The sequence below is a fragment of the Cyprinodon variegatus genome, unplaced genomic scaffold (assembly GCF_000732505.1).
Source record: "Cyprinodon variegatus isolate N-32 unplaced genomic scaffold, C_variegatus-1.0 Scaffold1015, whole genome shotgun sequence".
Taxonomy (NCBI): Eukaryota; Metazoa; Chordata; class Actinopteri; order Cyprinodontiformes; family Cyprinodontidae; genus Cyprinodon; species Cyprinodon variegatus.
Window position 1 is genome coordinate 24,323 of NW_015151468.1, and position 26,149 is coordinate 50,471.

At 36.2% G+C, this 26,149-nt stretch overlaps 1 protein-coding gene across 1 annotated transcript in view; it reads left to right on the top strand.

Annotated features, from left to right (window-relative positions):
* Positions 1-4,455: 4,455 nt before the first annotated feature.
* The window catches only part of triqk (triple QxxK/R motif containing), a 31,997-nt gene continuing 10,303 nt past the window's right edge, over positions 4,456-26,149 (top strand). The window contains exons 1-3 of the mRNA XM_015399463.1: positions 4,456-4,615; positions 10,835-10,909; positions 18,385-18,470. Of these exons, the coding sequence (XP_015254949.1) occupies positions 10,849-10,909; positions 18,385-18,470 (147 nt within the window). The 5' untranslated portion in view covers positions 4,456-4,615; positions 10,835-10,848. The remainder of the gene's footprint in view (positions 4,616-10,834; positions 10,910-18,384; positions 18,471-26,149) is intronic.

Sequence of the window (26,149 nt, forward strand, 5' to 3'; positions counted from 1 at the left end):
TCCTCCTCACAGTAAGAGCTCCTCTTTGTGCATTAGCTACCTTCCTGTATCTTCTGTAACTCTCATAAGAGGCATACAGGCTAGAAAGCGGAGAGCTTTCCGACAGGCAAATCCATCCTGCCTAGTTTTCACTCACACTAGCAGTTGATGCTAATGCTTTACATATCTATCAGACTGACAGGCACAGCACGTTGGTTTGTTTCACTCAACGGGAGAAATTAATCACACACATTTAGTACAACAACAGAACATTGGAGCTCTGCATTAACTGCACTCACGCTGATTTTGATGGCCATATTAAGACAATAGTTTCTGGCTTCTTATTGAGGCTATTTGTTAACAGAACTTGACTGTCAGATCAGGTTTATTTCATTCGCTTGTATGCCTCCATGGGTTTACAGTAAGATGTGAACATTAACCGTCAAGTTTATCAAGTTGTTTCTGTGTCAGCCTTAAAACACCTTTGTTTGGACATGTGTTGCAATTTCTCTTTTCCCATAAAAGCCTTACTGCAATAAAAAACATATCTCTGACAACTGCTGCTTGACGTATTCCTCCATGAAAGGACAGTGTTAAAGTACTCCCCACAAATGGCAGTTCCAGTGTAAAGTAAATCATAATACAAGCACATTATGGGCAGATTACATCTATTAGTTGCTGCTGAGCTGCATGCAAATGGCATGCCCATGGGAGAGCAGAAAATCACTTTAAACTTCAATAAGTTACAAGCGGCGGTAAGCCTAGCCATAATCTACGCAGAGCCCCAGGCAGCAGCAAGGCTGGATGCAATTAGAGAAGAAATAAATTTCTACATTGTAAACAAAGAGAAAACAAAAAAGAGAGAATGACTGATGAAATTAAAATGAACTTTGTGGATTCAGATAGCCTCTCTTCTGATTGCTTTGGTTTTCCTTAATTGAGATTGTTCAGTGCTGTAGCTTTCCATCAGCATATCATTTGTAGTGATAAGACGGTAATGTAAAGTAATGTGACTGTTTAACTAATGTAATGTGAGTTATTAAAATCTTAACCTTCAGGAAAATGCAGAAATTCTTCTTTTACACAACCATGTAGGTGATTTGTTCAAGAGTTTAATTACATTTCTACTAATCTCAGAAAAAAATCACACCAAACAAAGTACAATCATTTGAAATAAATTAATCAAACAAATGTTCAGTTTGTCATTAAGAAATATCTGTTGGTGTTTTATTAACTTTTTTAGAGGGATATAGTTGTATTTGATTTGTGTTTTACAGCTAAAACAAACGCTGTGGTCAAAAAAAGAAACTGTATAAAAAATAGAACAGGCTATCTTCTGATAGTTTGTTATTTCAACCCTTTGTTTAAGATAACTTAAAACACATCTCGTTTATACAGTTGTATACCAACAGAAAGTTAGCCTAGCCCACTTTAAGTTTTTTACAGTCCCTAACTATTACTTTTTGCTTGTACGTACACCTGTAATAATATTTATATCCTGTGTAGAACTTCTGGATAGATGCAAACCACATTTCGTTGGTTTTGACTCGTGACAGTGCAATGACAATAAAGTTGAATTCTATTCTATTCTATGATGTTTCAGGGGGTTCTTGCATGTACAGTTTGTTATGTCCTTGGTGAATTTGCTAAAAAATAAAAAAAATAAAAAATAAGAATAATTCACAGCTATCTATCGTAATAGAATAGAAAGCCACATGTTCCTCTCAAGCACCCTTTGATATAATTTAGAATCTGTTACGTATTCTATTTTGTTTTCTGGTCCTGCTGCAACGAAAAAATCCCAAACCAAACCATGAAACCTTTACTTCCATGCTTTACAGTTGGGCTGGAATAAGTTTCATAGAATGCTAAATCTGGTTAATGTCAATTATACTATCTTTACTGGTGTACAAATCATTCTAGTTCTGTTTGTTCAAAGGGTTTTACTGCTGAAAACTGTGTTTTTTCTACATTCTTTGTGTCCAATCTTAGTCTGACTTTTAGGATTTTTTTTGAGTGCAGGTTTTTGCTTTTGCAGCCTTTCCCTGATTGCAGAGCAAAGAACACTTTCATATCAATAACAGTAATAGACTTACTTTTCACACTCACTTCTTTCAGGGTGAACTTGCTTGGATGGCCAAATGTGGGCACGCTGACAACTGTTTTAAATGTTCTCTATATGTTATTTTGACTTCTTTTGGAATCTTATATAATTTATTTTATTTGTTAATTGATGCAATACCTTTTGTGGGGACATATGTGGTTGTCTCTCACTGATGATTTTGTAAATGTTCTTTTCTTTTTTATTTTAAAGACAAACTTTGATTTTCCATCTTTATGTTTTTAAGCTTTTAAATCGCTTGATTTTTTTCTTTATTGTGTATCATTTTTGTAAAGTGCGGTTCACTTGAAACGTTTTTTTTTTTGTTTTGTTTTTTACAGAGACCAAACATTGTTTAAACATTAGTGGTGGTAGAGTGATGGCCTATGACTTATTTGCTGTTTTGGGACCTGGGCAATATGGCATAATTGAAAAAGTCCAAACTTACCCTTTATGCTGAATCAAACTTTAGGCAACGAAAACAACAAGAAAGAAATGTACAAGTGAAAATAATTTTTTACAGATCTAAATATACTCAGCATAATTTCCTTACTCTATGTAAACAACCAAAAAAGTGCAAAACAGAGGGAGATATAAGAAAATATGAACACGTATCAGCAATGGCGTAACAACACAACAATAGCCCTGTAAGCAACATTATCTATATAATTTTGCCATTCACACTTCATCATTCTTCACCTTCACTTGACATGAATATACTTTAGTATATTAGCACAACAAGCCATGGGGCTACCTTGAGCTTCACAGCTCCCCTCCTTACCCACGCTCTCTCCATTCATCTCCTGGTCGCAATCTTCACTCACTTTAGCAGCAACGTCCAAATCTGCCTCTTCGGTTCTTTGAAAGAACGTGTTTATTTTGGGAAGTTTTTTTCTGTTCTTCCAGCAGCTCTTCTTTGCTGGAATCCGCTTAAGTACCTCTTTTTGGTATCCATCATCGCTAAAACATTGTATATAACGGTTATGGTTTTAATCTATGCTCTGGATTATCCATAATTCCAAGTTGTATTGTAAAGAATAAAATACTCAAATAAATCGCTCTTTTAAGATCTTTATTGCAGTGAAACATATTAAATGAGTGTATTTTTTACCAACCGTCTAATGAACTATACACAGTTATTAACTAGGGCTGGGTATTTTCGCCAAAGTCCTGAATCGATTTGATTTTGATTAATACAGTTCAAAATCGATTAATTTTGATTTGATCTGGTTTTACATTAATGAAAGAGGTTCAACTGTGTTCCAAAATACTCATGTATTTAATTTTTTCCTGTCACATTAAACACAAAGTGCAAACTTGTAGATCAGACAGTTTAAACCTGAGATGTGAACAAAACTGTCTCATAAGTGCAAACTTGTTTGTAAAAAGTGAAAAAGTGAAGCCTCTCATGAGCAAGACACAGCGGGGACACAGCAGACATGCATGAGCTGCATTATCTCGACTGCAGAAACCATATTTGCAGCGTTGTCTGTAACAACTACAGGGTGTTTGCTGGTCAGCTCCCATTTATTAATGTCTTCAGTCAACCTATTGACTATACTGTATTTGCAGCTGTCTGGCTTGAAGTCATCTTGAGTGCATCTTTCCATTTGAATGTGAACATCACGCGCGTCACTATAAAACTAATCGATCTCATTCCCTAGACATGGATTTTGCAAAAATGTAAAGGAATCGATTCAAATTATTTTTACCCAGCCCTATTATTAACATAGTAATTAAAAGTACCGCTGTCTGCTTTGCTATGGTGTCGTGTTTAAACAGCTCATCATGTTGAAATCTGGTATGTGTTGGGGTATAAATATGGTCCGATCAGATAATCCAGCATCAGGTGGGTAAAATAGGAATTTTTTCGCACCATTACGCCTGCAAAGAGATGTCTTAGTACACAAGTGATTAGTCAGTGATTGGGCCCCTAAGAGGCTGGGGGCCCTTAAGCAACTGCAGTCTCTGCTTACTGATATTTACGCCACTGTGCATCAGATAATAGATCTATCTTTATTTATATGCATCTGTACAGAAAAAGACTATCACCATACCATTATCATATAATGAAAATAATATTAATAATAGATTTAATTATTATGAGGAGTACATTAATTCCATTTTCAGTGTTTTTTGTTAAAGTTAAATGAAAAGAGAGAACTCTTCCGTTTTCCAAGTTTTTCTTTTCCAAATAGGGCTAACAATTACTGATGCCTTGAAAAACATCAGCTGTCTATGATTTGGGTCACATGCTCCTGCGGAATGTTTTTCCTCCTCCACCCTCCCAGCCGGCTTCATGCTATTGGTCAAAAAGTCGCTAGATCTCATCTGTGATTGGACAAAAATTCTATCCGTCACGGAATGCAGGAAGTGTTTCAGGAAGCAGTGGTGTGCTGGCATCCTGGAGAACTTTGGATCAAAGTACAATAAAACCAACAGTTCCGTCGCTCTGCGTGCTGCTCAGCTACCTGAGCGAGGTGAGGAGAAGCGAAACATCTAAATCACTGTTTTTCCCTGACGAACAGGATTATTGTAAGTATGCACGGCAATACAATATTCATATTAATGTGTTACTTTGTATTGTCTTTTTATATTCACACATGAATTCTCCTATTTTATATGAAAAAAATCAAAAATTTCCAAATTACAGAAATGTTTAAGTTCTATTGTAACATTTTCTTTGCATATGTGTAATTGCTTTATTGATTATGACAAAAGTTTATTGTTGCTATAAGATTTTTGCACCCTCTTCAGTATTATTAAGTATTACATTAATATCTAAACGAGCATGGATGAGCAAATTTAAATCCTTTTCTACAAGGGATGTTAACATTTAAATCATTTAACTTAAGCAATGCATCTTTTGAATGCATTTATAATCTCCAGACTCAGTTTCCCAGAAAAGGATATAATAAGGCTGCTTTGTTTACTTTAAATGCATTTGCTCCTGCAAATATTATTACTATGGCAATAAGGCTAATGGATCTGATGTTTTTGTACTACAGATTTTTATAATAAAGGCTCCTTGTCAGAAGGTCTTTGCCTGGTCACAAACCTGATAAGAGAGGAAACTTAGTGACTTAAATGGAAGCAGAAATGCAGATCTTCATCAACTCTATTCCTACCTCATGTTTTTGGTGCTTAATTATCAGGAAGGTCACTGTTCCATGCAAACGAAGCAAAGATTCAATATGGTAATGTGTCTTATTACAGAATCCATGATTACTTTTGCTTGAAAAATACCCATTACAGAAAATAAATCTGACATTCATCAGTTTTAGATGCATGACACTTTTTAGATGCATGACACCTTAATGAAGAACCATACTATATATATATATATATATATATATATATATATATATATATATATATATATATATATACACATTTAGTTTCCAAACAAATTTTACTGAATAGAACTTGTAAGCTGTGGCTTTGTTATCGATGACATTTTATCTCATGAGAGTTTATCCTTTTTCTATACTATTTTTTTTTGTCGTTTACAATTGGCCATATACAGACAGAAATGTGCACAAACACAAGTCAGACAAAAACACTGTGACACTTGGAGGAAGTTAAAATTATAACATGTTATTTGGTTACAAAATATATTAAATAAGAAACATGAAGGAATTTCCCCACTAAATTAATTTGTGGAGCCCAGCACTCCTTGTTTAAAGGTACTTTGTTACTTAACTTTATTAGGAAAAACCAAGGTCCTCTTTTGATATGTGAAACTACTTTTAATGTAGTTATATTAGGTACTCCATGCACTCATAAATATGACTCATTGGATTAACTCAATTTAATTGATGGCTGTTTTTCCATCCAATACATTTTTGCTACCTGAACCAAATCTACATTTATCTTTATGGTGTGATTTCATTGAATCTGTTCAACACCATTTTTTTCACATACGTTTTAAAGGAAATTAATACAAATACCAAATTAGGATTTGTTTGGTTGGTTCAACTTAATAAGATCTAATTCTGTTGACCTGTATTTGTCCCTGTGTTGAATTAAGTTATTTTCAACTAACTCATAACATTTAAATAACCCACTGACAACTCAATTGTATTTACTTTAAGAGCAGAAACAGTTTTTTTTGTTTTTTTTTAACATGCATGCCACATGGTTAAAATGTAAAAAATTAGATCTTTGTGGGCTTGAGCAACAACTAACTCCACTGTCTCTAAGATGTAGAATTACCTGCCTTGCTGGCTCGGCAAAAGTGGTCAGACTATTAAAGGAAGTAATCTTAGCAAGGAACAATTTTCATGGGCATGGCAAAGCAACCTAAAATTCATGAGTTCACTTGAAAGACCATCTTTGCAGGCTCACAAGGTGGCCTTATGGTGAAATAAAGAATTTTAAGTTACTTTGCATAATACCTAAAATTTTCATAAATATGGTGTTACATCAAATAAATATAACTAAATCATTCTGGAAGCAATCACTTTACGTATGTTGATTGGTAAGAAATTGTGTCACCACAAAGAGGGGCTTAAATAATTTTTTTCAGTGCGCTTGTATTATGCTGGATTGACATTTAGGTGTAATTTTTATTGGCATACATTCGGTGAGGTGTTAGACATGTTTAATTTTTCTCCCGACCTTAAGAGTCCTGATCGTGAGGTTGTCCCAAGAGGCTGGGCACCCCTAGTTTCCCCCTGTGTACTACAAGATGCAGGACTCACGATGGGCTGAAACTTGGCCTGATCCAAAAAATTGTCACACGACTGGAAATTCTACTCAAGAAGGGCAAAAAATCGTACAGTGTATGCCCGGCTTAAACAGTTGGATTTATCTTCACCAGCTCCTCTACTTTCTAGTTTAGTTTTTTCCAACCTGCATAGACTGTTTTCTGCATTAATATTATTGTTACTACTGTTTTTATCTGTCACTTTCGAAATACATTTAGATAATATCCTCCATCCTCTGACATGTACCAGTGCCACCTTTGTGATCGCAATGACTGTAGGTATTTTTGTCACTTTAGGACTCCTTAGGAGATCTGCTCTGTCGTACAAACCCTCTATAGATAAGGTGTGTGTGTGTAATGCGAGAATATTCGAGCTCATAATGAAATCAAAATCCCTCTATACTTTTCTCTCTGATGTAAGGGAATTTAGCCCATGCAACCTGGTTGAAGATGAATGTCCAGGGTGATCAGCCATTTTTGGAATGCTCTCACTTACCCATCTGGCACCTATAACCATGACATGTTCAAAGTCAGTCAAATCCTTCCATATTTGATTGCTTTTATTTTAATACCAACAAACTGAATATTTTTATTGAGTTTCTGTCATGTGATCAGCGTTGCTCTTTGGTTTTTCAGTTGAAAGTTATATTTGAAAAGATAGTCAGCAAGTGTAAATGCCTTATTTAGGTTTAACGGCTACAGAATATGAGGGAAAACATGACATTTCAATGTTACTGTCACCTAGAGTAATGAGAATATTATTTGAATAAGCCCAAATTTACCCTCCATGATCCCACCTCTCTCCTGAATGTGAGGATCTCGTTCAATATGATTTCCAATACTTTTAGCCATAAGACAACAATAAAACTCTTTTCAAAAGGCCAAATAAGGTTTTGGAAATTAGAATTTAACAAATGCATCTTAAGTACCACCTATAGGCAAATATTTCACCAAATAATTTCTTTATGATTGTAGAACTACACATGTTGATATTGCCGGAGAGTAGTTCCATATTTTGTGCGGCATGATTGTGATCTTGTGAACACTATTGTGATCGTAGTGTTAATAAATTTTTCTTTAAAAAGCTTTTGTTACGGTGAAAATGATTGAACAGGTTTCAAAATTGCGGACATTTCAGATAGAGTAGATAATACAACATGATAAATGACTGTTCTTTTGAATTGCTGGTATAATGTGTTGATCTTGCAACATAGGGCTATAACTCAGAAAGTCTACCGTTTCTACTTATGAAAATTTTCTTTTTTTCCGTTTCTTTTGTTGCACTTTTGCTTCTTATAAGTTGCTGACTGTGGTTTCTTACTGCCCTAAGAACAATAGCTGCACATGTATCCTTCTCTTGCTGCCTCGAACAGAGGTTGGAAATATGAACAATGTTTTTAGTGGGAGGTAAAATTCAGGTGGCAGCAGAAGCAGGGGTCTCCCTTGAGAAGGCATCAGTGGGGAGCAGCAGCCAGCCACGCTATGTGAACATGCTAATTTGGTCTCTCTCTCTTCTTATTCCCTGGCTGCATCTGCAGACTTTGCTGTTGCTCATGTTCTCCTTATGTTCAAATATTTCCTTTTTTTCCCCTTTATTCCCTCCTTGTACTCACCTGCATACATATTTTCCTTTGCAAGATTGCAATATTGTTTTTAGTTATTTGTTTTTTCTTCAGGGCCTGGTAGCTGTTGATTATTTGCTCAGGCTTGAGAAGCTGCTTTTTAAGTATAGAAAATGGATTTTAGGATTATTCTAATAGATTCTTCAGACCCCTCAATTCGCATCTGATTTTATTCTAATTATTAAGTGATGCATTGTTTGATTAGAAGTTTGAAGTGGTGGTTGGCGATATGGGAAAAATAGTGTATAACAGTTTTTTATTATAAAAGTGGTGCAGTGGGTACCGCTGCTGCCTTACAGCAAGAAGGTTCCAGGTTCAATTCCCGGCCCGGGGTCTTTCTAACTATCTAACTACGCTTCTCTGACTCAGTGTGATGAACTGAGCTGAACATATTTCATTAATGTCAATAAAACTTTTCAAATTGCAGCTTTTCTTTGTTAGGGCTGGATGATATTGTCTAAAAAAGAAATCTTTTTTTCAAATTCCATTTACGATTTTTAATTTGATTACCCCCCCCCCCCCCCCAACACAAAAAAAAAAAAAAAAAAAAAAAAAAAAAAAAGAACTCTGTTAGACTGTGACACATCACTACCACCCTGCACTATTGGCAGCTGTGCTTCTGTTAACAGCTAGCATCTTAGCTACCTTTTATGACTGTTTTAAAATATGCCTTTCTATACACAACCCTATTTCTTCTAATACAATCATATCCAAATAAACTCGCAACCCTCCCTCGCTGGTAACCTTGCGTGTTGCTAATGTTTACAAGCCGCTATTCATTGCTAAACAGCTAACTTTTTTCCTTTTATGAAAACAAACTTCTCACTTACCTGTAGTTGTGTGTTATATGTTTACTGTTTTGTGTGACGCTGTCACTTGCCAAACTGCATCATGAGAGCAATACTCTAGCTACAGAAACTCAGGGGAGCCAAAACGGCGCTGTTTTAAAAACAATCAGTTTAATTTTTTCTAAATCACCCGCTATTTTTAATTTTTTTTTTTTGTGCAGTTGTTTAAACCCTTGTTTTTCAACTGTCTTGAATGGAACCATATCTTTTTGCGAGATTAAAAATTAAATGCTTCTGTTATATCTTTCCACCTCTTGCTTGTCATCTGATATGGAATGCCTTTATCAAATACCTGTGTTAACATTGTCTGTCTGGGTCCAGTGACTGCCTCTTGCTGTGATGCTGCAGTCCCCCTGTTGTTTGGCTCTTAGCATAGGGTTTGGGGTACTTTCTCTTCAAGTGATAAAGCAGATTCTTTGTGTTGCCATCCAATATGCGAACCCTGCTGGAGCAAACTTTGCACATTACTTTCCCACCTTTGGCTTTCAGCCATGGCTCTCCATGCGGCTACCGCTACAGACAAACAAGGAGGCCTCACTACCAGTTATTTGCTATGCTTGGTCTGTAAGTTTGACTATGTAATACAGCTGTGTTGGTGGATCAGCATAGAACAGAAATTAATAGAGTGTGACTGAAACAATCACATGATTTCATTTTGGTATATAGTCTACACATTCTAAATTTTCACGAACCAACATCGCCATATGGAACACCCCTACTTAAGAGTTTTAAAAGCAGAGATTGTGCTCACATGTAAAAGATACAAAGCAACGGCAGTTGCAGAGCCTCTGCGCGGTGGGGCGTGGTCGCACACAGAGACAGATTTGACGGTTGCAGTGGCTATGCGTCGGAAGTATAAATTGGCCTTTAGACAGCAAGAGATGGTCCATCAGTCGCCATTGCTAAGCACCGAGATCTTAGAGAAAACTGGACTGAATGCACCGAGGTCTTTCAAATTATGGATAATGGATAAAAGTTCCTGCAGTGGAAAAAAAGGGTTACTGATGTTTATAATGTTGCAAAATGTGAGTACAAAGCATATTAATATTATTTTTAGGTTGCGTTGCATTTTAGCTGCGAAAAATAGGTAACTTTATTTTCAAAAATACATATGGTTTGACAGCAATACGCGAACCACAGGGAGGTGTTTATTTCGAACATAATGCATCGGCAGGATAGGGTTTGTCTTAGCTCTTTCTCTTTATAGATTTTACCTCTGAGCTGTCAGAGTAATCAAAGACAACTCATGGTGTGAAGGGAAACGGCGTTATACTAAATGAGACTGATAGGAAGCTCACACTGCGAACTGAGCACACATGGAAGATGGTGAGAATTAATTTAATTATGTGTGCCAGATGTATGTGAAAAGATAAACCATCTGGTTGATCAAAACTGACTTACTCTCTCTCCGTATACAATCGTGCAGTTACTTAAATCTTTCCTGCAAATATTACCAGTTATATCTTGCCTCAGGAGAAATGAGCTCAATTTGATTAAGCTGCTAGATGCTCAGGTGCAAATGTTGAGATGCAGCTGTGAAATGTTCTCAAATGTTTTCCTTTTTATTTCTTTCCAGACTGTGGAGGGAGAATGGGGAAGAAAGACGCTGGTGCCACCAAGTTACCAGTTGATCAATATAGAAAGCAGATTGGTAAGTTTTCTCATGATTTCACACAAAATTGATACGATGTTGCATTTGACATAATGGCATTAAAGCAATGAAAAACTATTAAAAGGGGTTTCTTTCAGAGAATTAAAATAAAATACAACCATATAAGTAATGTTTGAATGGTTGGTGATGTGGTGTTTAATTAAAGGAATTAAATCAAGATTATCAAATTCTTCTGATTTAGGAGGTTGATATTTTACTTGTTGTGTAACTCACTTTCTCTCATTGCTTCATGGCTGCAACCACAGTAAAGCTTATCTTATAAATCACTAATAATGAAATCCCTCTGGAAAAGATTTCAAAGTTACTCCAAAGCCTTTTCGTTTTTTGTTATTCCTGCAAAATGGCTTTGTTCCCAGAGTCCAAAGAATGTGTTGTGCTCTGTGTTGTATTATGGTTAATAAGTACTATGTTTATAGTATTTTATTAGTATCCAATAATGTATTTTGTCAGCCTTTGCAACAACTGTTATAGAACACTTGTGATAACTTGCAGTTTTTTACATCATTGTGGTTGCGTGATAAGGTGGTTTGGTCAAACCTTGTGAGCAGTTTAGTTTTAATTAAACTAGGTTGGACTTTTTTCCCCGAGTCTAAACCACCTCTGAAGGTTATGTCAGAGCATCCTTCTTGATTTAGGCAATTACTCTTACTTGGCCTCTATAAAGCTCTCATTATTATTTCTCTTTTTCCGTAGTAGTGACGGTCATAATTATTCAACTGTGAGAAATAAGCAAAAATAAGAAATTTTTTAGTGGATAAATTCTTTCACAACATCATTATTCTAATTCACGGAAGATGTAAGGCAACCGCACAACCTTTGAGACAATTCTGTTCAATTTTATTATTACGATGAATAAATCAGTGTGTCTTTAATATTGTGTATGTTGCTCTTTTGTTTACGTTTAATGCTACAATATTTCAATAGGACTTGGGTTGACCATATTCTCTTTATAGGATTGTGATGATGTAGGGCTGGTATATACAACAATCTTTCAGCAAGAAGTGGGGTTTTCCCTTCAACAGTTCCCCCGTTACTACAACTGTCCATAAGGCTCACAGAATTAATCCCAGCTCTTTGCCATAAAACTGTGTTTAAAATTTTTTTTTTATCTCCTTACATGCAGACAATAAATACCTTCACATGCCCTTCAATTTAATGTAAAGTTATCCAGTGTTGGTTTTCATCAGCAACTGTCATCACAAGGCAACAATCAGTCAATGTGTTTAACAATTTGAAAGACTACGCTCGAGCTGCAACAATGCATTATCCTTTGTTTACCTGTGATGGTGAAAAAAAAAAAAAACATGATACCTAATCTTATGGAGTAGAAATAATTGTTAAGTATTTTAAATAGAGACATCGGTTTCAGAGCATATTTTGTCATAGGAAATAATTGAAACACCCCATCAGTTATTGATGGATAAAGGAAATGTTTATGTATGACCATTTGCATGATTTCTTAATTTAGCTAAGGAAAACAAAGCGATATCTTAAAAAAAGAAAAAGACAAACATGGTAGACACCACCTTAAGTGTTTGATCTTACTCTGGAAAAACATATGAACCTCACCCCCTAAACGGGTATGGTTACTGTTTTATTGAAATAAGGTCAGTAAAACGTATTATTTGTTGTTAAACCATTTTTATGGGGTGGGGGAAATTATCCTGGCAAAACAGTATTTTTTAAATTGAAAGCTATTATATTTTGATAAAATAATAAAAGAGAAACATAAATTCTCTATTCATTAGAAAAAAACTAATAGTTTTGTGTATCGAAGTTGCCTGGAAATATAAAACGACATATTCTCTGATTAACATTGGTGTCAGAAATCGAAGCTATGAACTTGTCCTGTTGTTACAGAATGATCCAGATGCATCATTAAGTGTAAAAATGAGGAGATGAGAAAGTATCATGAAATTACCACTGGTTTGATGGAGCGCAGCAGAGTAGAGCTTTTTAAATCAAAATTAAAGATAGGGAAAAATAATGTTTATGCAGAATGAAGTGGGAATGCTCTCAAGAGCTTTTAAGGTGCTTTAAAAAAAAGCATTCCAAAGAAAGTTAAAAAAAAAACAATCCACTGGACTTTGTTAGCAAATTTGAAGTAAAAAAAAAAAAGAAAAAGCCTTTAATTTAGCCCTAGAAGGACTGTATTGTTTTCTCACCTCAAGCACAAACACTGATTAGCTATCGCTTTATCTCCTCCGCTCTGGGCCTGTTTGCTCAGCAGGCTCATCTGACCCTCAGCTCTCCTCTTTCTATCTCTCAAAGTTAGCCTGTAGAGGCTAGCCTCGGCTGCTGCAGCCTCTTTAAGCTCTGTCTCCCTAGAAGACATCTCCAATGTATCGCTGTCCTGCAATGACTTGATGACTGTGAATTTTCATAGGCACATGAAAAATATCACTTCATGTGAGCAAACATACAAATCCAGGTCATCCAGATGTTGACTAATTTGTTCAGTTTAGTTTTAATATCTTTTCTTAATACAATATTGCTGTCATGGTCTTGCTGTTCTCCCCATTACTGTTTTTTCCAGCAGGCCAGCTATGTCTCCCATATGCTGGTGACCTTACGCAAGCATTCAGCTATTAAAATTTATTATGATGGTGTTGTTGTTGTTGTTGTTGTTAAAGCGGTTTAAATAAAAAGTATCAAAATTGTATTAATTTTTCAAAAATGTACACCAGTGTACACTTCGAAATATGTAGATGAGGCATAAGAGGTAATATTTATCAAAGAATTTGGAGTGTGGTTTTCAAATTTGCTTTTCTGATACATTAACAAGACCACAGAGTAGAAAACCTGAACCTCATTTTACTGTTTTGTGAATTGCAAAAATTTAACAGATTCAATAATTATGTATATCACTCACATGCAATGTACAGATGTACCTTTAAAATATAAATCTTCACAAGAGCCCTGCCTCTTCAAGATGTTTACAAATAAGATTTTGCTGCACCATTTATTGTTTTGTTTTGAACATTTCCTCTCGGGGGATAATTGTTTTTCGCCTCCCGCTGATCCCGTCCTCGGACTATTCTGTTATTCCTGGTCTTTCTTTTTTTGTTAAAAGGAGTCGGTGGGATCATTGTCTGCCTTAAGCAACAGAAATATTCAGGTGGCTTGTTTTGCTATTGGTTTATTTTTACTATTTTACTGTTAATCCACGATTTTCTTTCATATCATTAAAAAAAGGCTTCATCAGTTAGACTGATATCTTTTTTTTTTTTATCTTAAGAAAGCCCGTTGAGAAAGTTCATCCTTTTATCTACTAGACTCTGATGTGTTTTCATGTATTGATGGAAGAATAAAGTCTCCTGATATTCTTTAACCGTCTGTTATTATGTTAAACCTTGTTGGTTTAGAAAACATAACCACCTCAGATCCCACTGTTACTTTCAAGAAAAATTACAGGAAAGTATTTTTTCCTGTCTTCTCTTTCATCGTGTTTTTTGTTTATTTGTATTTTTATAGCACATTGTTTTTTTTCCCCTCCCTATTCTTCAGGAATAAATGTCGTACCATTGTTTACTAACAATTCTTCATAACAAAAGTCTGTAGCTAATGTAGAAAATTGCAATTTTCTCCGACGGTATGAATTTATGTAAAGGATGAAACGACCAGCGCATAGTGGTTTGTAATTTAAGTTGTGGCTTATTCATTCAGAAGTAATCCAGGGTGATTGTTGAGCTGTACCATCATCTCTGCTGGAGTGCTTTTGTCATTCCTGATGGCCGTCGAAAGGCTGCTGTTGACACTTTCCTCTTAAATACCATTATTAACCCTGTTATAATTGACTGGCCTTGGGGTGGGATGAGTTCTTACGTTGAACTGCAAGTGCTTATTCTGTCCATGTAGTAATTGCTGCTGTGTGTTGAAAACTGCTGGAACATTTCCACATAGGCCCACAGAGAGAAGTTGGTCAATGTGATACTGTCTCTTGGTGTTTTCTAAGTGGTATATTTCTATGGTGCAATAGTTTTCTCAGGATGTTTGTTGGGTTGTACGTATGAGCTGTTAAAAGGTAGTAAATCAAATCAGCAAAAAAGTTGATCTGGAAAAAAAAGAAAAACTTTTGTTTTTGTAGGTAAAAAAAAGTAATCTTATGTGTGGCTCTATAAAGTACTTCATCCTGAAAGTTGCTGCTGATCTAAGCAAAGGGGGAGAGTCTGAGATGTAATCAGTAGCTTTCCTAAACTATTAATCCATATAAATCTAATCTTTGAAATTTGTTAATGTTCATCTTTTCTGATTGTGTTGTTTTCCATTTATCGTAGTTATGTTCAACCTATCCACTTAACCCTACATGTGTATATTTTTTTCTTTTAGATGTGCATCACCAGATTTATGGGCAAATGTAAACTGCTCTGAAACGCCTCACCTAATTTTCCTTTGCGATAGCCCATTAGACAAATGTCCAGTGTTCTGTTCTGTATAATTTGATGAGCCTTCAAACAGCCAGAGAGAAGCAACATGTCCTTTAGGGCCGAGCAAAGTAGTTCAACAGTATTATTTTCATTTTCTTATCATTCACACAAACTGTGATTTTCTTAGATGTCTACTCTTGTTCATGTTTCAGTTAAATGACAAATTTATATGATATGCTAGTCACACATCCCTTCCTACTCCTTCCCCCGAGTGCTCAATCAAATGTGATTAATTTTAGCTAATACCCCCTACCTGTCTCATTATGCTAAGCAGAGGAATGGATCAAGATAAAAACTAATTTCACCACACTCTCATCAGACACCATTTAAATGCAACGTCAAGCCGGCAGGGGGAAAAAAAAAACACAAAACACTTAGTGGATTGGTGGGCCAAGCCACTTTTATGCTCCTGCTCTTCCTTTGACATTTAATTAGAGACCACTTTAGTGGCAGGTAAATGGTAAACGGCAGGTACGGTCATGCTCCATTTCAGCCAGGTGCTTGCTCTGAAGCAACTTTTAAACCTCCCACAAATGGGTTTGATCTGAAACTTAAGACCGCATTCAGACCTTCCATTTGTCATTGACATGTGTCCTGGCTCAGATACAATGGAGGAGGACATTACCATATTTCTGATCAAGACATAAACGGTGCTAAATTTAACTACAGCCAAATTAAAACCCCAGGCAATCCTAATGACCAGTCCAATGTAGGTGACTGACGAGGTCTTGACATGTCCAATCAGACTTCCTCATGCACTGTTATTGTGGAAGTTCACCAATCACTCAATGGTGTAGCACCATGAAGCTTGTTTTTTATTTCCATTGCACCTCTCTTCAACACATTGTCACGTTGCTTCCTGCTCGCTGTAAAGGAGAAGTTGAACCAGTCACCAAAGAGGTGCTGCCTCTGAATAACCCTTAACTTTTCTGACTTCGAGGATATTATAAACTCAAACCCTTTTAGCTTCTGGGTGTCTTTTCCTCCTCCTTCCTCTCATCTATAAAAGTAATGCCAGGGCTTGCTTCTGACAGCTTGACAGATACATTCTGCATTCATGTCTGCAGCTCAAAAACTCTACTTTTTGGCTAACTTTTTGGTCGCCTAGCAACTATTGCCAATTTTGGGTAATATTTGCATGGGTTCACCTTCTCCACTTCTCTACTCTACATTGCCAAAAAAAAATCTGCTGCACTGAGACCCAACCTAATGTAGGTGTGGTACATATTCAACATTTAAAGCCTTTAAACATTTAACGTTTTGCACCTGCTGGTTCAGTTGTCTTGCATAGGAGAATAACACCCCGCGCCTATTTGAATTTATAAGCAAACAGGATTGTCCAGAGAATTCCTGGGTTGGGAGGTTGTGGACCTACAGTATTATGCTTTTTGGCATATGATATTATAGATAATATAAACAAAACAAGATCTGGCTTTTGCAGCACTAATAAAGGAGTTTAAACCCATTAACTGGAATTTGTTCCACTGAAGGTCTGACAGAATTAAGGTTGATGTATTTATTGTTGCTCTGACCACAAGCATATATCTTAAACAGTCTTATATCTTATCTTCTACATTCTCCAAGACTCCCTCTTCTTAACTTAATCAATTAATGCTTTACTTGTTTGGGGTTCAACTGCATTACTTCACTGTAACCGTTGAAACATTAGTTTAATCATAGTGTCTGCTACCCCCTCCCTACAAAAAGCCAAGCCACTTCAAGCCAATGCTACTCATGGGATGGATGGGGGAAAAAAAGTCCATATAGAAGGTTAGTTGAAAATGAGGCGAGTTGTTGCTAAACTTGCAGGAAAAACATTTGCAGGTTTCAGTTATTGATCAAGCAAGATATTTGGACACCCAAGAGGTTTTTGTTTTTACTGCCTGGGGCTAATGAGATGGTAAAATGAAGCAGAAAACAGTTTCTTACCAGATAGGCTTTGTGCTTACAAACATTTGCTGTAGTCTCCTCATCTGGTTGAGTTTGTACTACCTCTTAGTACTATGAGTAAATAGCCTTGACATGAGCTGTGTTGTCTGTTCACCTTTACTATTTCTAATTGTAGGAGGGAAATTGTTTTTAAGCTTTGAGGAGAATCTGTCCTCACTTGTTAAATCTCACGAGGTCGCCAAGAGATAATTTTTGCAGCCTGGGTTTGAGTAACATTCTTTTTCTCTATCGAGTGTAAGGTGCCACGCATCCATTAAATTTATTCTTGTAAGAAAGGTGCTTTTTCAATCTAGAGGTATTTTTTTTATCAATAAAACTGTGTTTCATTTTCCATCAGATAATGCAGATTCATGACACATGATCATCATCACATCAGAGTTTTTGTTTTTTGAAAGGCATTTGGACTTTGAAAAATGACAGAAATACTTATGCTTATACTTTGAATAATATGATTTATTGCACTGAAATGTTATATTAGCCTTTTAAACAAACTATAACAACAAATGTAGATTAGCACATTTGACTTACTTTCTACAGTGCCTTGGTCTCTTCTTACACATACATATGTTGCTACTTCCTGACGTGATTTTATATCTAGTCATTTGCAGGTCGTGACTTTTTGTACTATCTGTGTGAATAGTGAGCAGGGTTCAGTTCTCCTCAACCAAATTTTTTCTTTTCCACTTTCTGACAAGTGAAGGAGACATCCAGTGTCCTAATGAATTCCCTCTAGCTCACTGTCTGCTTCTGACAACATGCTCCCCATATCTATTAGTCCCTCAGAGAGTCATTGGAAGGTGAAGGGAGGGGTTTTGCACCTGAAGGAATGGAGAGAAAAAGGAAGACTGAATGAATTTCAAATCTCAGAAAAAGAAACAAGGAGAGTGATGCGTGTGTCTAAATAAATAGATTTTTTTACTTGCAACTGTCACTTTTGTTCTACATGTTGCAAGGTGTTTATGTTAATATTTATCTATTGACCTTTCTTACACATGCTAATTGCTGTAAAAATGTATGTTTCCTCATTGGTGTTTCCTCATTTGCTCATCAGTTTCCCCCTGTGTTCTCCTGTTTTAGGTAAGCAGGACTACAAAAAGACAAAATCTGTCTTAAAGGCAACACGGCTGAAAGCTGAAGCAAAGAAAAACTCCTCTGGATTTAGGGTAAGATTACCTCAGCGTACATAACTGTCGCTTCCAGTGATTAGGGTATATTACACTACAAACCATTTTTTCCATATTTGTCTACAGTAACTACCAGATAGAGAGTATTCCTCTCTGGGTCAATTTTAAAATGCCAGATACTTAATTTTTTTCTTTAAAGTAGTAATGTATATTTCTAAATATATTTCTCCACCAATGGAACTGACAATGGCGTGAATATAATGCAAAGCGACAGTATTTTTAGTTTTTCTGGTATGTAAAGATTATTGTTTATACTTGCTTTGATAAATCAAAATTCTTAGTAGTTTAATAAAAATTCATTACAGCAATAAACAGTATGATTATTTCAGACTCCCATAAAGTCAAAACTATTATCCAAGATATAGGAAACGATGAAACCATGGGAAACCTTCCCTGTGAGAAGTTGGGGTGAGAGCGCAAAAGATGCAGTAGTATGTTGCCAGTTATGAACCCCAGCTTTATTTGTTTTGGACATTGTGTCCCTGGCAGGACAGTTCGCCCCCACTGCCTAGTTATAATTGGTCAGGGTCACTCCTGTGCTTCTGCTCCGGGGCAGCTTGTGGCCAGAATGTGGCTTGAAACTGTCGATGTGTGAATGGATGAATGGCTGAAGAGAGTGGAAAGCACTTTGTGGAGTTTCCTAACCTGTAAAGTCCCTGAAATAATACAAGGCATTCACAATTTATCACAGATTATTAACTAAAGAGACCCCTAAAATATTTCTACAACTCACCCAGGTCATGGATTAAATGAATGAATGGGGTTTATTTAGAGATGAAGTGAGACTTTTATTTATTGACTAAGATAGACCACAATGGAAAGCAGAGCATTTTTATGCATATTTACATAAACAAATGAGTCTAACTAAAAATGATTTGTTCCTTCATCTCATATATTTACTAGAGCTATCCTGTCTTAGCCCATATATACAGATACATGTATTATATTATTATTATTACATAAAATATAAAATAATAATACACCCCCAATTCTCAAAGGTTTCAAATTATTTACATAGATGCCTGAAAACTACTTAATATTTTGTTTTATATAAATTTTAAAACATTTTGAGCACTATGAAAAATATTTATGGGATAAGCGTGATCGGTGAAAATTGAAAAGTAATGATAATAGAAACCTTTACCCATTTTTTTAATTTTCACTATACTCAATTAAACCAGTCATTAATGGTAATTATACCATATTCATTTATTTGAACAATATCTTTAACTGCTTGATGGTACTGCATGTTCTTACCTTCTGATCTAGACTTTTCCAAAGTATTACCCCAGAAACTGAAGCACAAAAGCCTTTTCTGGTGGTGCTTATCTTGTAACTTATAAATCCACCCTTTTTATTTGGTGTTACAAGGCCCTTCTATCTCTTAACAAGCTTTAAAATTAACCCAGAACAAATAAAGCACAGAAAACTCAATAACTCCAGATTAGGAAGAAAAGAAAACGGCATTTAAAAAATGCCTGAAACATTTTAGAAACATCCTGCGGACTGACATATGCATCCTGTAATGTCTGGCATTACACCTGGCATCTGACCAAGTATTACAGTGCAACAGTTAATTTCACTTTTACTGGTTTAGGAACAGTTTTAGAAGTCTTGTAACAATGAATTGTAGCCTCTAGTATAAACCCCAAAATGATTATGACTGTGGCTCGGGTGATACAGAGAAGAATGATCCAAAACGCACCGACAATTCCACTTTTAAAGAGGATGGCTGGAGAGGTCAAGTCCAGACCTAAAAATTATCTAAAATGTTTTAATCATTTATACTTGTTGTCAATAAGTTTTATTTTGTCAGAGATACTGCAATATTTTTTTATTTATATAATATTTTTTTTTACATATTTGTTCTTTTCAGGTCATTTAGAAAGTTTTTCTGTTAACACTTATTACGACCCAGCACCCTCTCTCCTGATTAAAAATCAGTGGGCCGCAAAGAGCTTAAAGAAAGAGCAAATAACACCCAGCATTAAACATTGGGTGAAATGGTCAGGTTTTAAAATATGCATCTCCTACACATGCGGGGCCTCATTAAACATGTCTTTAATCCAATTAGATCAGTCCATATCTTAAAATATTGATATGGGTCATGAATAATTTATGCTTTCCATGCCCAAGACGAGGAATTTCAGAGGGTGGATTAAAAATACCTCTGGGATCAGGATATTAAACTGACTTGGACCTCTTGGCCGAGAGTTTGATTAATATTTTGTCCAAATGTAATGGATATTTGGTCATGCTTGCTTTCCCATCAAGTGCTTTTTAGCATGACGTTCAGTTGAAAGTCTTTCTTTTTTTTCTGGTTTTACCCAGTTTACGGTGACATCAGAAAGCTCCCACTGGCCATTTCTATTGGTGTTGTCAGGTCAGGTTTGAGCATGTTGAAAGTGCATAACAATAAATTATAATATTGTTGAAATATACATTTTTTTAATGTGAATTATTCTTAAAAAAAATAAAACTCATTCATATATTGTACACAGAAGAATGTGTGATTGTTAATATTGGCTTACAGCTAAAAAAAATCCAGTTTTTGAGGAAGTTTGATTACATGAGACGTGCATATATAAGGTCTAATATGAATAAAACAGAAATGTGGGTTTGCTGAAAGGTATCTTCATACCCTGTAAAGTTATATAATCCACATTCAAGAAGGGCTTATTTTGCTTGAATTGCTGCGTCTGTGAGGCATGCCGTAGACACAATCATCCTTTAATGACTTTTTTAATAGCAACAAGGCTTTCTAAATTATCACTGAAAGTGGAAATTTCACACTAAAGCTCAGATAACTGGGCTTCTGCTCCTCTCTACTAGTCCTCCAGTCTGTGAGACATGACATCCAAATTAGGTCTAAAAGTTACTTTCATCTCAAATCAACATTTCGTACCAATAAGCTATATTCCAGGTCTTTCACTCCTTATCCCAGGTAATTCGCTTTTGATGTTGTCTCTGGTTCAACAGTGGCTTAACACAAGGCATGCAACACTTGCTCATCATTGCTTCCCAGAATGAAAGAGTTGGTTGATGACAGAATGTTGATAATACTACTCAGACTGTCAAAAATAACTCTCATCATTTCAAGGATATAGTGGACTACTCCAGAGGGAAAAGCCAGCAGCAGGTTCATGCAACCACACTGTCTGACTCAATAATTTTGGACACAGTGTCTCCCAGCTGCTCTTCAGATGTTGAATCTCCTCCACCAGTAGGAGGTCTTACTGCACAGAATTTAACACAATGCTATCATCTATACAAGAATCTTTTTAGAAATTATTTTAGTTTATGCATGTTTTCTTCCCCATGTTTTCATGTAATAAGGCTTCAGTGACAAATTTTACTTCTGGGATTGATAAGTTGAGTTTTCAATTTATCTATTTACAAATTCATCACTTTCACATCTGACCTCACCCAGGTCTATAAATTCCTAAACATGAATGATTCATTTATTAATTGATTGATGGTGTCTATTGTCCTGGGTCCATCTTTTTTAGATGACTCTTAAAGGGGAACACAATTTTTATTTTNCAGATGTTGAATCTCCTCCACCAGTAGGAGGTCTTACTGCACAGAATTTAACACAATGCTATCATCTATATAAGAATCTTTTTAGAAATTATTTTAGTTTATGCATGTTTTCTTCCCCATGTTTTCATGTAATAAGGCTTCAGTGACAAATTTTACTTCTGGGATTGATAAGTTGAGTTTTCAATTTATCTATTTACAATTTCATCACTTTCACATCTGACCTCACCCAGGTCTATAAATTCCTAAACATGAATGATTCATTTATTAATTGATTGATGGTGTCTATTGTCCTGGGTCCACCTTTTTTAGATGACTCTTAAAGGGGAACACAATTTTTATTTTTATTTTTTACATTGGGCCCTTGATTTTACGTTATTACATCATGTTCTACTCGCCCATATGAGATTTGCGTCATTTGGAGCTGTTCTGAAGATATTCCCTTAGGTTATATCCAACATCTTCATATGGGCAACGACTTGAAGGCACAAACTAAACTGTTCATATTTTATTCTTTATAGTACGCCAGCATTCATAACATGTAGATGAATCACTGTCCCCCAGACATCCGGGGTTATATTTTTTTTATATTTATATTTTTTAAAAACAAAGCGGAGTGTGTATGACGTCATCCGCGTCATCTGAATCATTCAATGCCATTTCGAGAGCGAGATCATCTGTGGTAGTAGCACTAGAAATCTTCCGGGCATGTGATGTGAGTAAAATTAGCAGCAGTTCAGCGAACAGGATGAATGAAGGATAGCCGGCGCGCGGATGACGTCATACACACGCCGCTTTGTTTAAAAAATATATAAATATAAAAAATATAACCACGGATGTCTGGCTGACAGTGATTCGCCTACATGTTATGAATGCTCATGTACCATAGATGATAAATTATGAACAGTTTAGTTTGTGGCTTCAAGTCGTTGCCCATAGGAAGACGTTACTTGGATATAACCTAATGGAATATCTTCAGAACAGCTGCAAATAACACAAAACTCATATGGGTGAGTAGAACATGATGTAATAACGTAAAATCAAGGGGCCAATGTAAAAGAAGAAAAAAAAAAAAACGGTGTTCCACTTTAAGGCATTGATTCCAATCAGACAAAATACCTTTTGAATCTCCCCTAAACTCTTAAATGAGTTTTTTTTCACAGTCCATGCTTCCTGTGCACCTTCTTTTCTACCACATTTTTCCTTCTACTAAAATGTTTAACATGATTGGATATAGCACTCTAATTTGCAAGATTCTTTAACAGTTACCTTATGGAGAGGGTGTCAATGACTCTCTGCCAGACAAATGTCAAGTAAGAAGATTAGATCATTCTGCGTGCTTTTTCTTTTTAACCTTATGTATAAAATCAGTGAAAATAAATTAACCTTTTGGCATTTGATTTATTGAGATCCACCTGCATAAGCTCTTCTCTTCCTCTCTATATGAGACACCAAACACAGATGCAGATGGCATCTCAGAAGGGCCAGCAGACATGCAGGCACTGTGAATCTGGCAGCTGCCATGGCAGGCTGTCTAAGGGCTGTCCTAGTAACAGGACAGTCTGGATAGGTTGGCAGAGAGAACGATGGAGACACTGCAGTTGAACTAGAAAATTACACGAGGACCAACAAAGAAGCAAAAAACAACCTATGCAGTACTAATGAAGACACCAACAATGCATTTATTGGTGGTTTTGCAAAAGTAACATGTTACCGGAAAATGGATCTACTGCATTGACAGTAAATGGAGGTGGGTTTTGACAGTAAAGAGAAAAAAACTGTCAGGAAGTTTAGTTTTCGGTCTCTACTTCACATTGCCTGCAGAAGAAGCAGAGTCTTTCGAGTAGCTCCAGAAACATTCTCTTGCAGCACAGGAAACAAGCCTCCTGCCTTGTCTAATTGGCACAAACAACCTTATGTTCGCTTCTGCACAGCTTTTCCCGCAGTCTTATAGAGCTACTGAATTTAGAAAGTTAGGGGGGGTTGTTCATAGAATTGGCAGATGATGGAGAGTACAGATGATGACTTTGGGTATCTTCCATCTGTCATTTATTATTTTGTGTACTGATGAAAACAAGTCGTATTTCTTTATTTGTTTGGGGTTTTATTCGCATGTTTTTTTAAAAGTGTTGAAGACTGAAAACGAGGGCATAGAGTTTTTATTTAATATTCACCAACTAATCAATAGGTTTTAAGATGGGTGTCAATATAACAATACTTTGGTTTGGGACACATTAACGGCTGCTGTTTTTGTTTTAAAGAAAAAATGTTGCTTAGGAACAGAAAGTATAAGGAAGATGTTGCAAAAAACGGCCTGCCAAATAGGAAATAAGGTGGTAGGGTGGTATTTATTTTTTAAAAACTGTTGTTTGCTTTTATTGTTTAGTTTTATTTGTGGCAGTCTGCCAAACATCTTGGATCTCCATTGAAACTAGACTTTTTGGTCAAAAAAAAGAAGAGCAGTAATATTTAGTGGAATTTAAAATACGCTTTTCTTTTGTGATATTTCAATACATGCATATTTGGTAGCAGGGGTGAGGTCAAGCTGTGTGAGAGAAATCAGTAAATGTTAAAGAATAATAATATTGGTTAATCTGAGATTAGCAAAAATGGAGATTGTGTATGCTTACCTTGTAAAGTTAAATCAAGATTCAGTCAGTCAAAGGAAATTTAAACCTACAGGAATAAACGGATGTACTCATTACTGTTAAAACATGCTTTGGAACTGCAGGACAGATGCCAGAGCAGTTTTTGTGTCCATCCACTTACAGCCACAAACACGTCGGTGCGTCCAGATTGATGTACACATTCCCACACAGACTCGGTAAACAAACCCAGGAGGAGGATGAAAATCAGACCAGATAAGAGGATGTCTGCTGAGCCATGGCTTGTCGCCAGGGCAACAGGCACTGGGCTCCCAGCACACTGAGTTTGTTGCAGCTGCCGCTAGAGCTGAGGGAGCCGTGCGATGAAGATGATGATGTGCCTGTGCCCCCATCCAGAGGTCTCCATCAAAATGCGGGCAGAGAGACTCGTGTCTAAGGGGGCTGTGTGCTTGTGTGCGGCTGCACGTACGTGTGTTTGCAGGCCTCAACTCAGTGGGCCGCTCTCCTCGAAAACAATGATCTCAATCAAGTGCAGGTGCTTTATACGACTCAAGTGTTTGCAGCGAAACCCCTCCAGCTTGTTTTTATTGTCGAGGTACTGTAACCAGCTGTTCTCATAAAAAATTGGGGGGAGGGAATATTGTGTCTCCGTTTGTTTCATCAGACTGAGTAAAATGCTTATGTATATCTGGAGTTAAAAGTATCTTTATTATTTTCTTACAAAAACTGCTGCCTTCATTTTATTTTTAAAGTTTACACAAAAGAAAACGGAAAGCAGAAAAACAATCAAGACTCCACGATTTGATCAAGTTCTCCAAGGCCTGGGCAAAATGGAAAAGTAAATCAAGCGGCAGCAGCCCGGCGGGTAATATATGAAGCTAAAGTGCATGAAATTTGAAAGTTTTCCAATTAAAAGAGGACTTAAAGCTGTTTAAAGGCTGCTGGGTTAGAGATAAATGCAGGCCAAGACTAATGAAGACCAATTCGGCTGCTGATGACGAGGAGCTGCAACATGTACACAGATAGCTTGGTGGAGGCTGATGTTTTTTAATTGTCAGCCTCAACCCCCATCGTCTTAGTCAGAGAGGAGTTATTATTATTAGCCCCCTGCTACCCCTCATTTGTGCTCAGGCTTATCTCTTTGTTGTTTTCTCTTTCATTCTCTTGTTTTTCATTTGTAGTTTCTCTGCACAGTTTGCCCGTCGGGTCGAATGAGATCTGTGCTTTTTGTCTACTATCTAAATGTTTTTTTAGTTTTCTTTTTGTTTCATTAGACATTTGACAGTGTGGAGCTACCAATATAAGCCTAATAAAACAATGACACATATATATATATATATATATATATATATTAGGGGTGGAACGATTCACAAAATCCACGGTTCGGTTCGATTCACGGTTTCTGGTCACGGTTTTCGGTTCGGTTGGATACATGTTGATTGTTACACCAAAATCCCATAAAAATTTATGGAATTAATGAAAAAATCCCCCCAAAATAATGGATTGGAATTA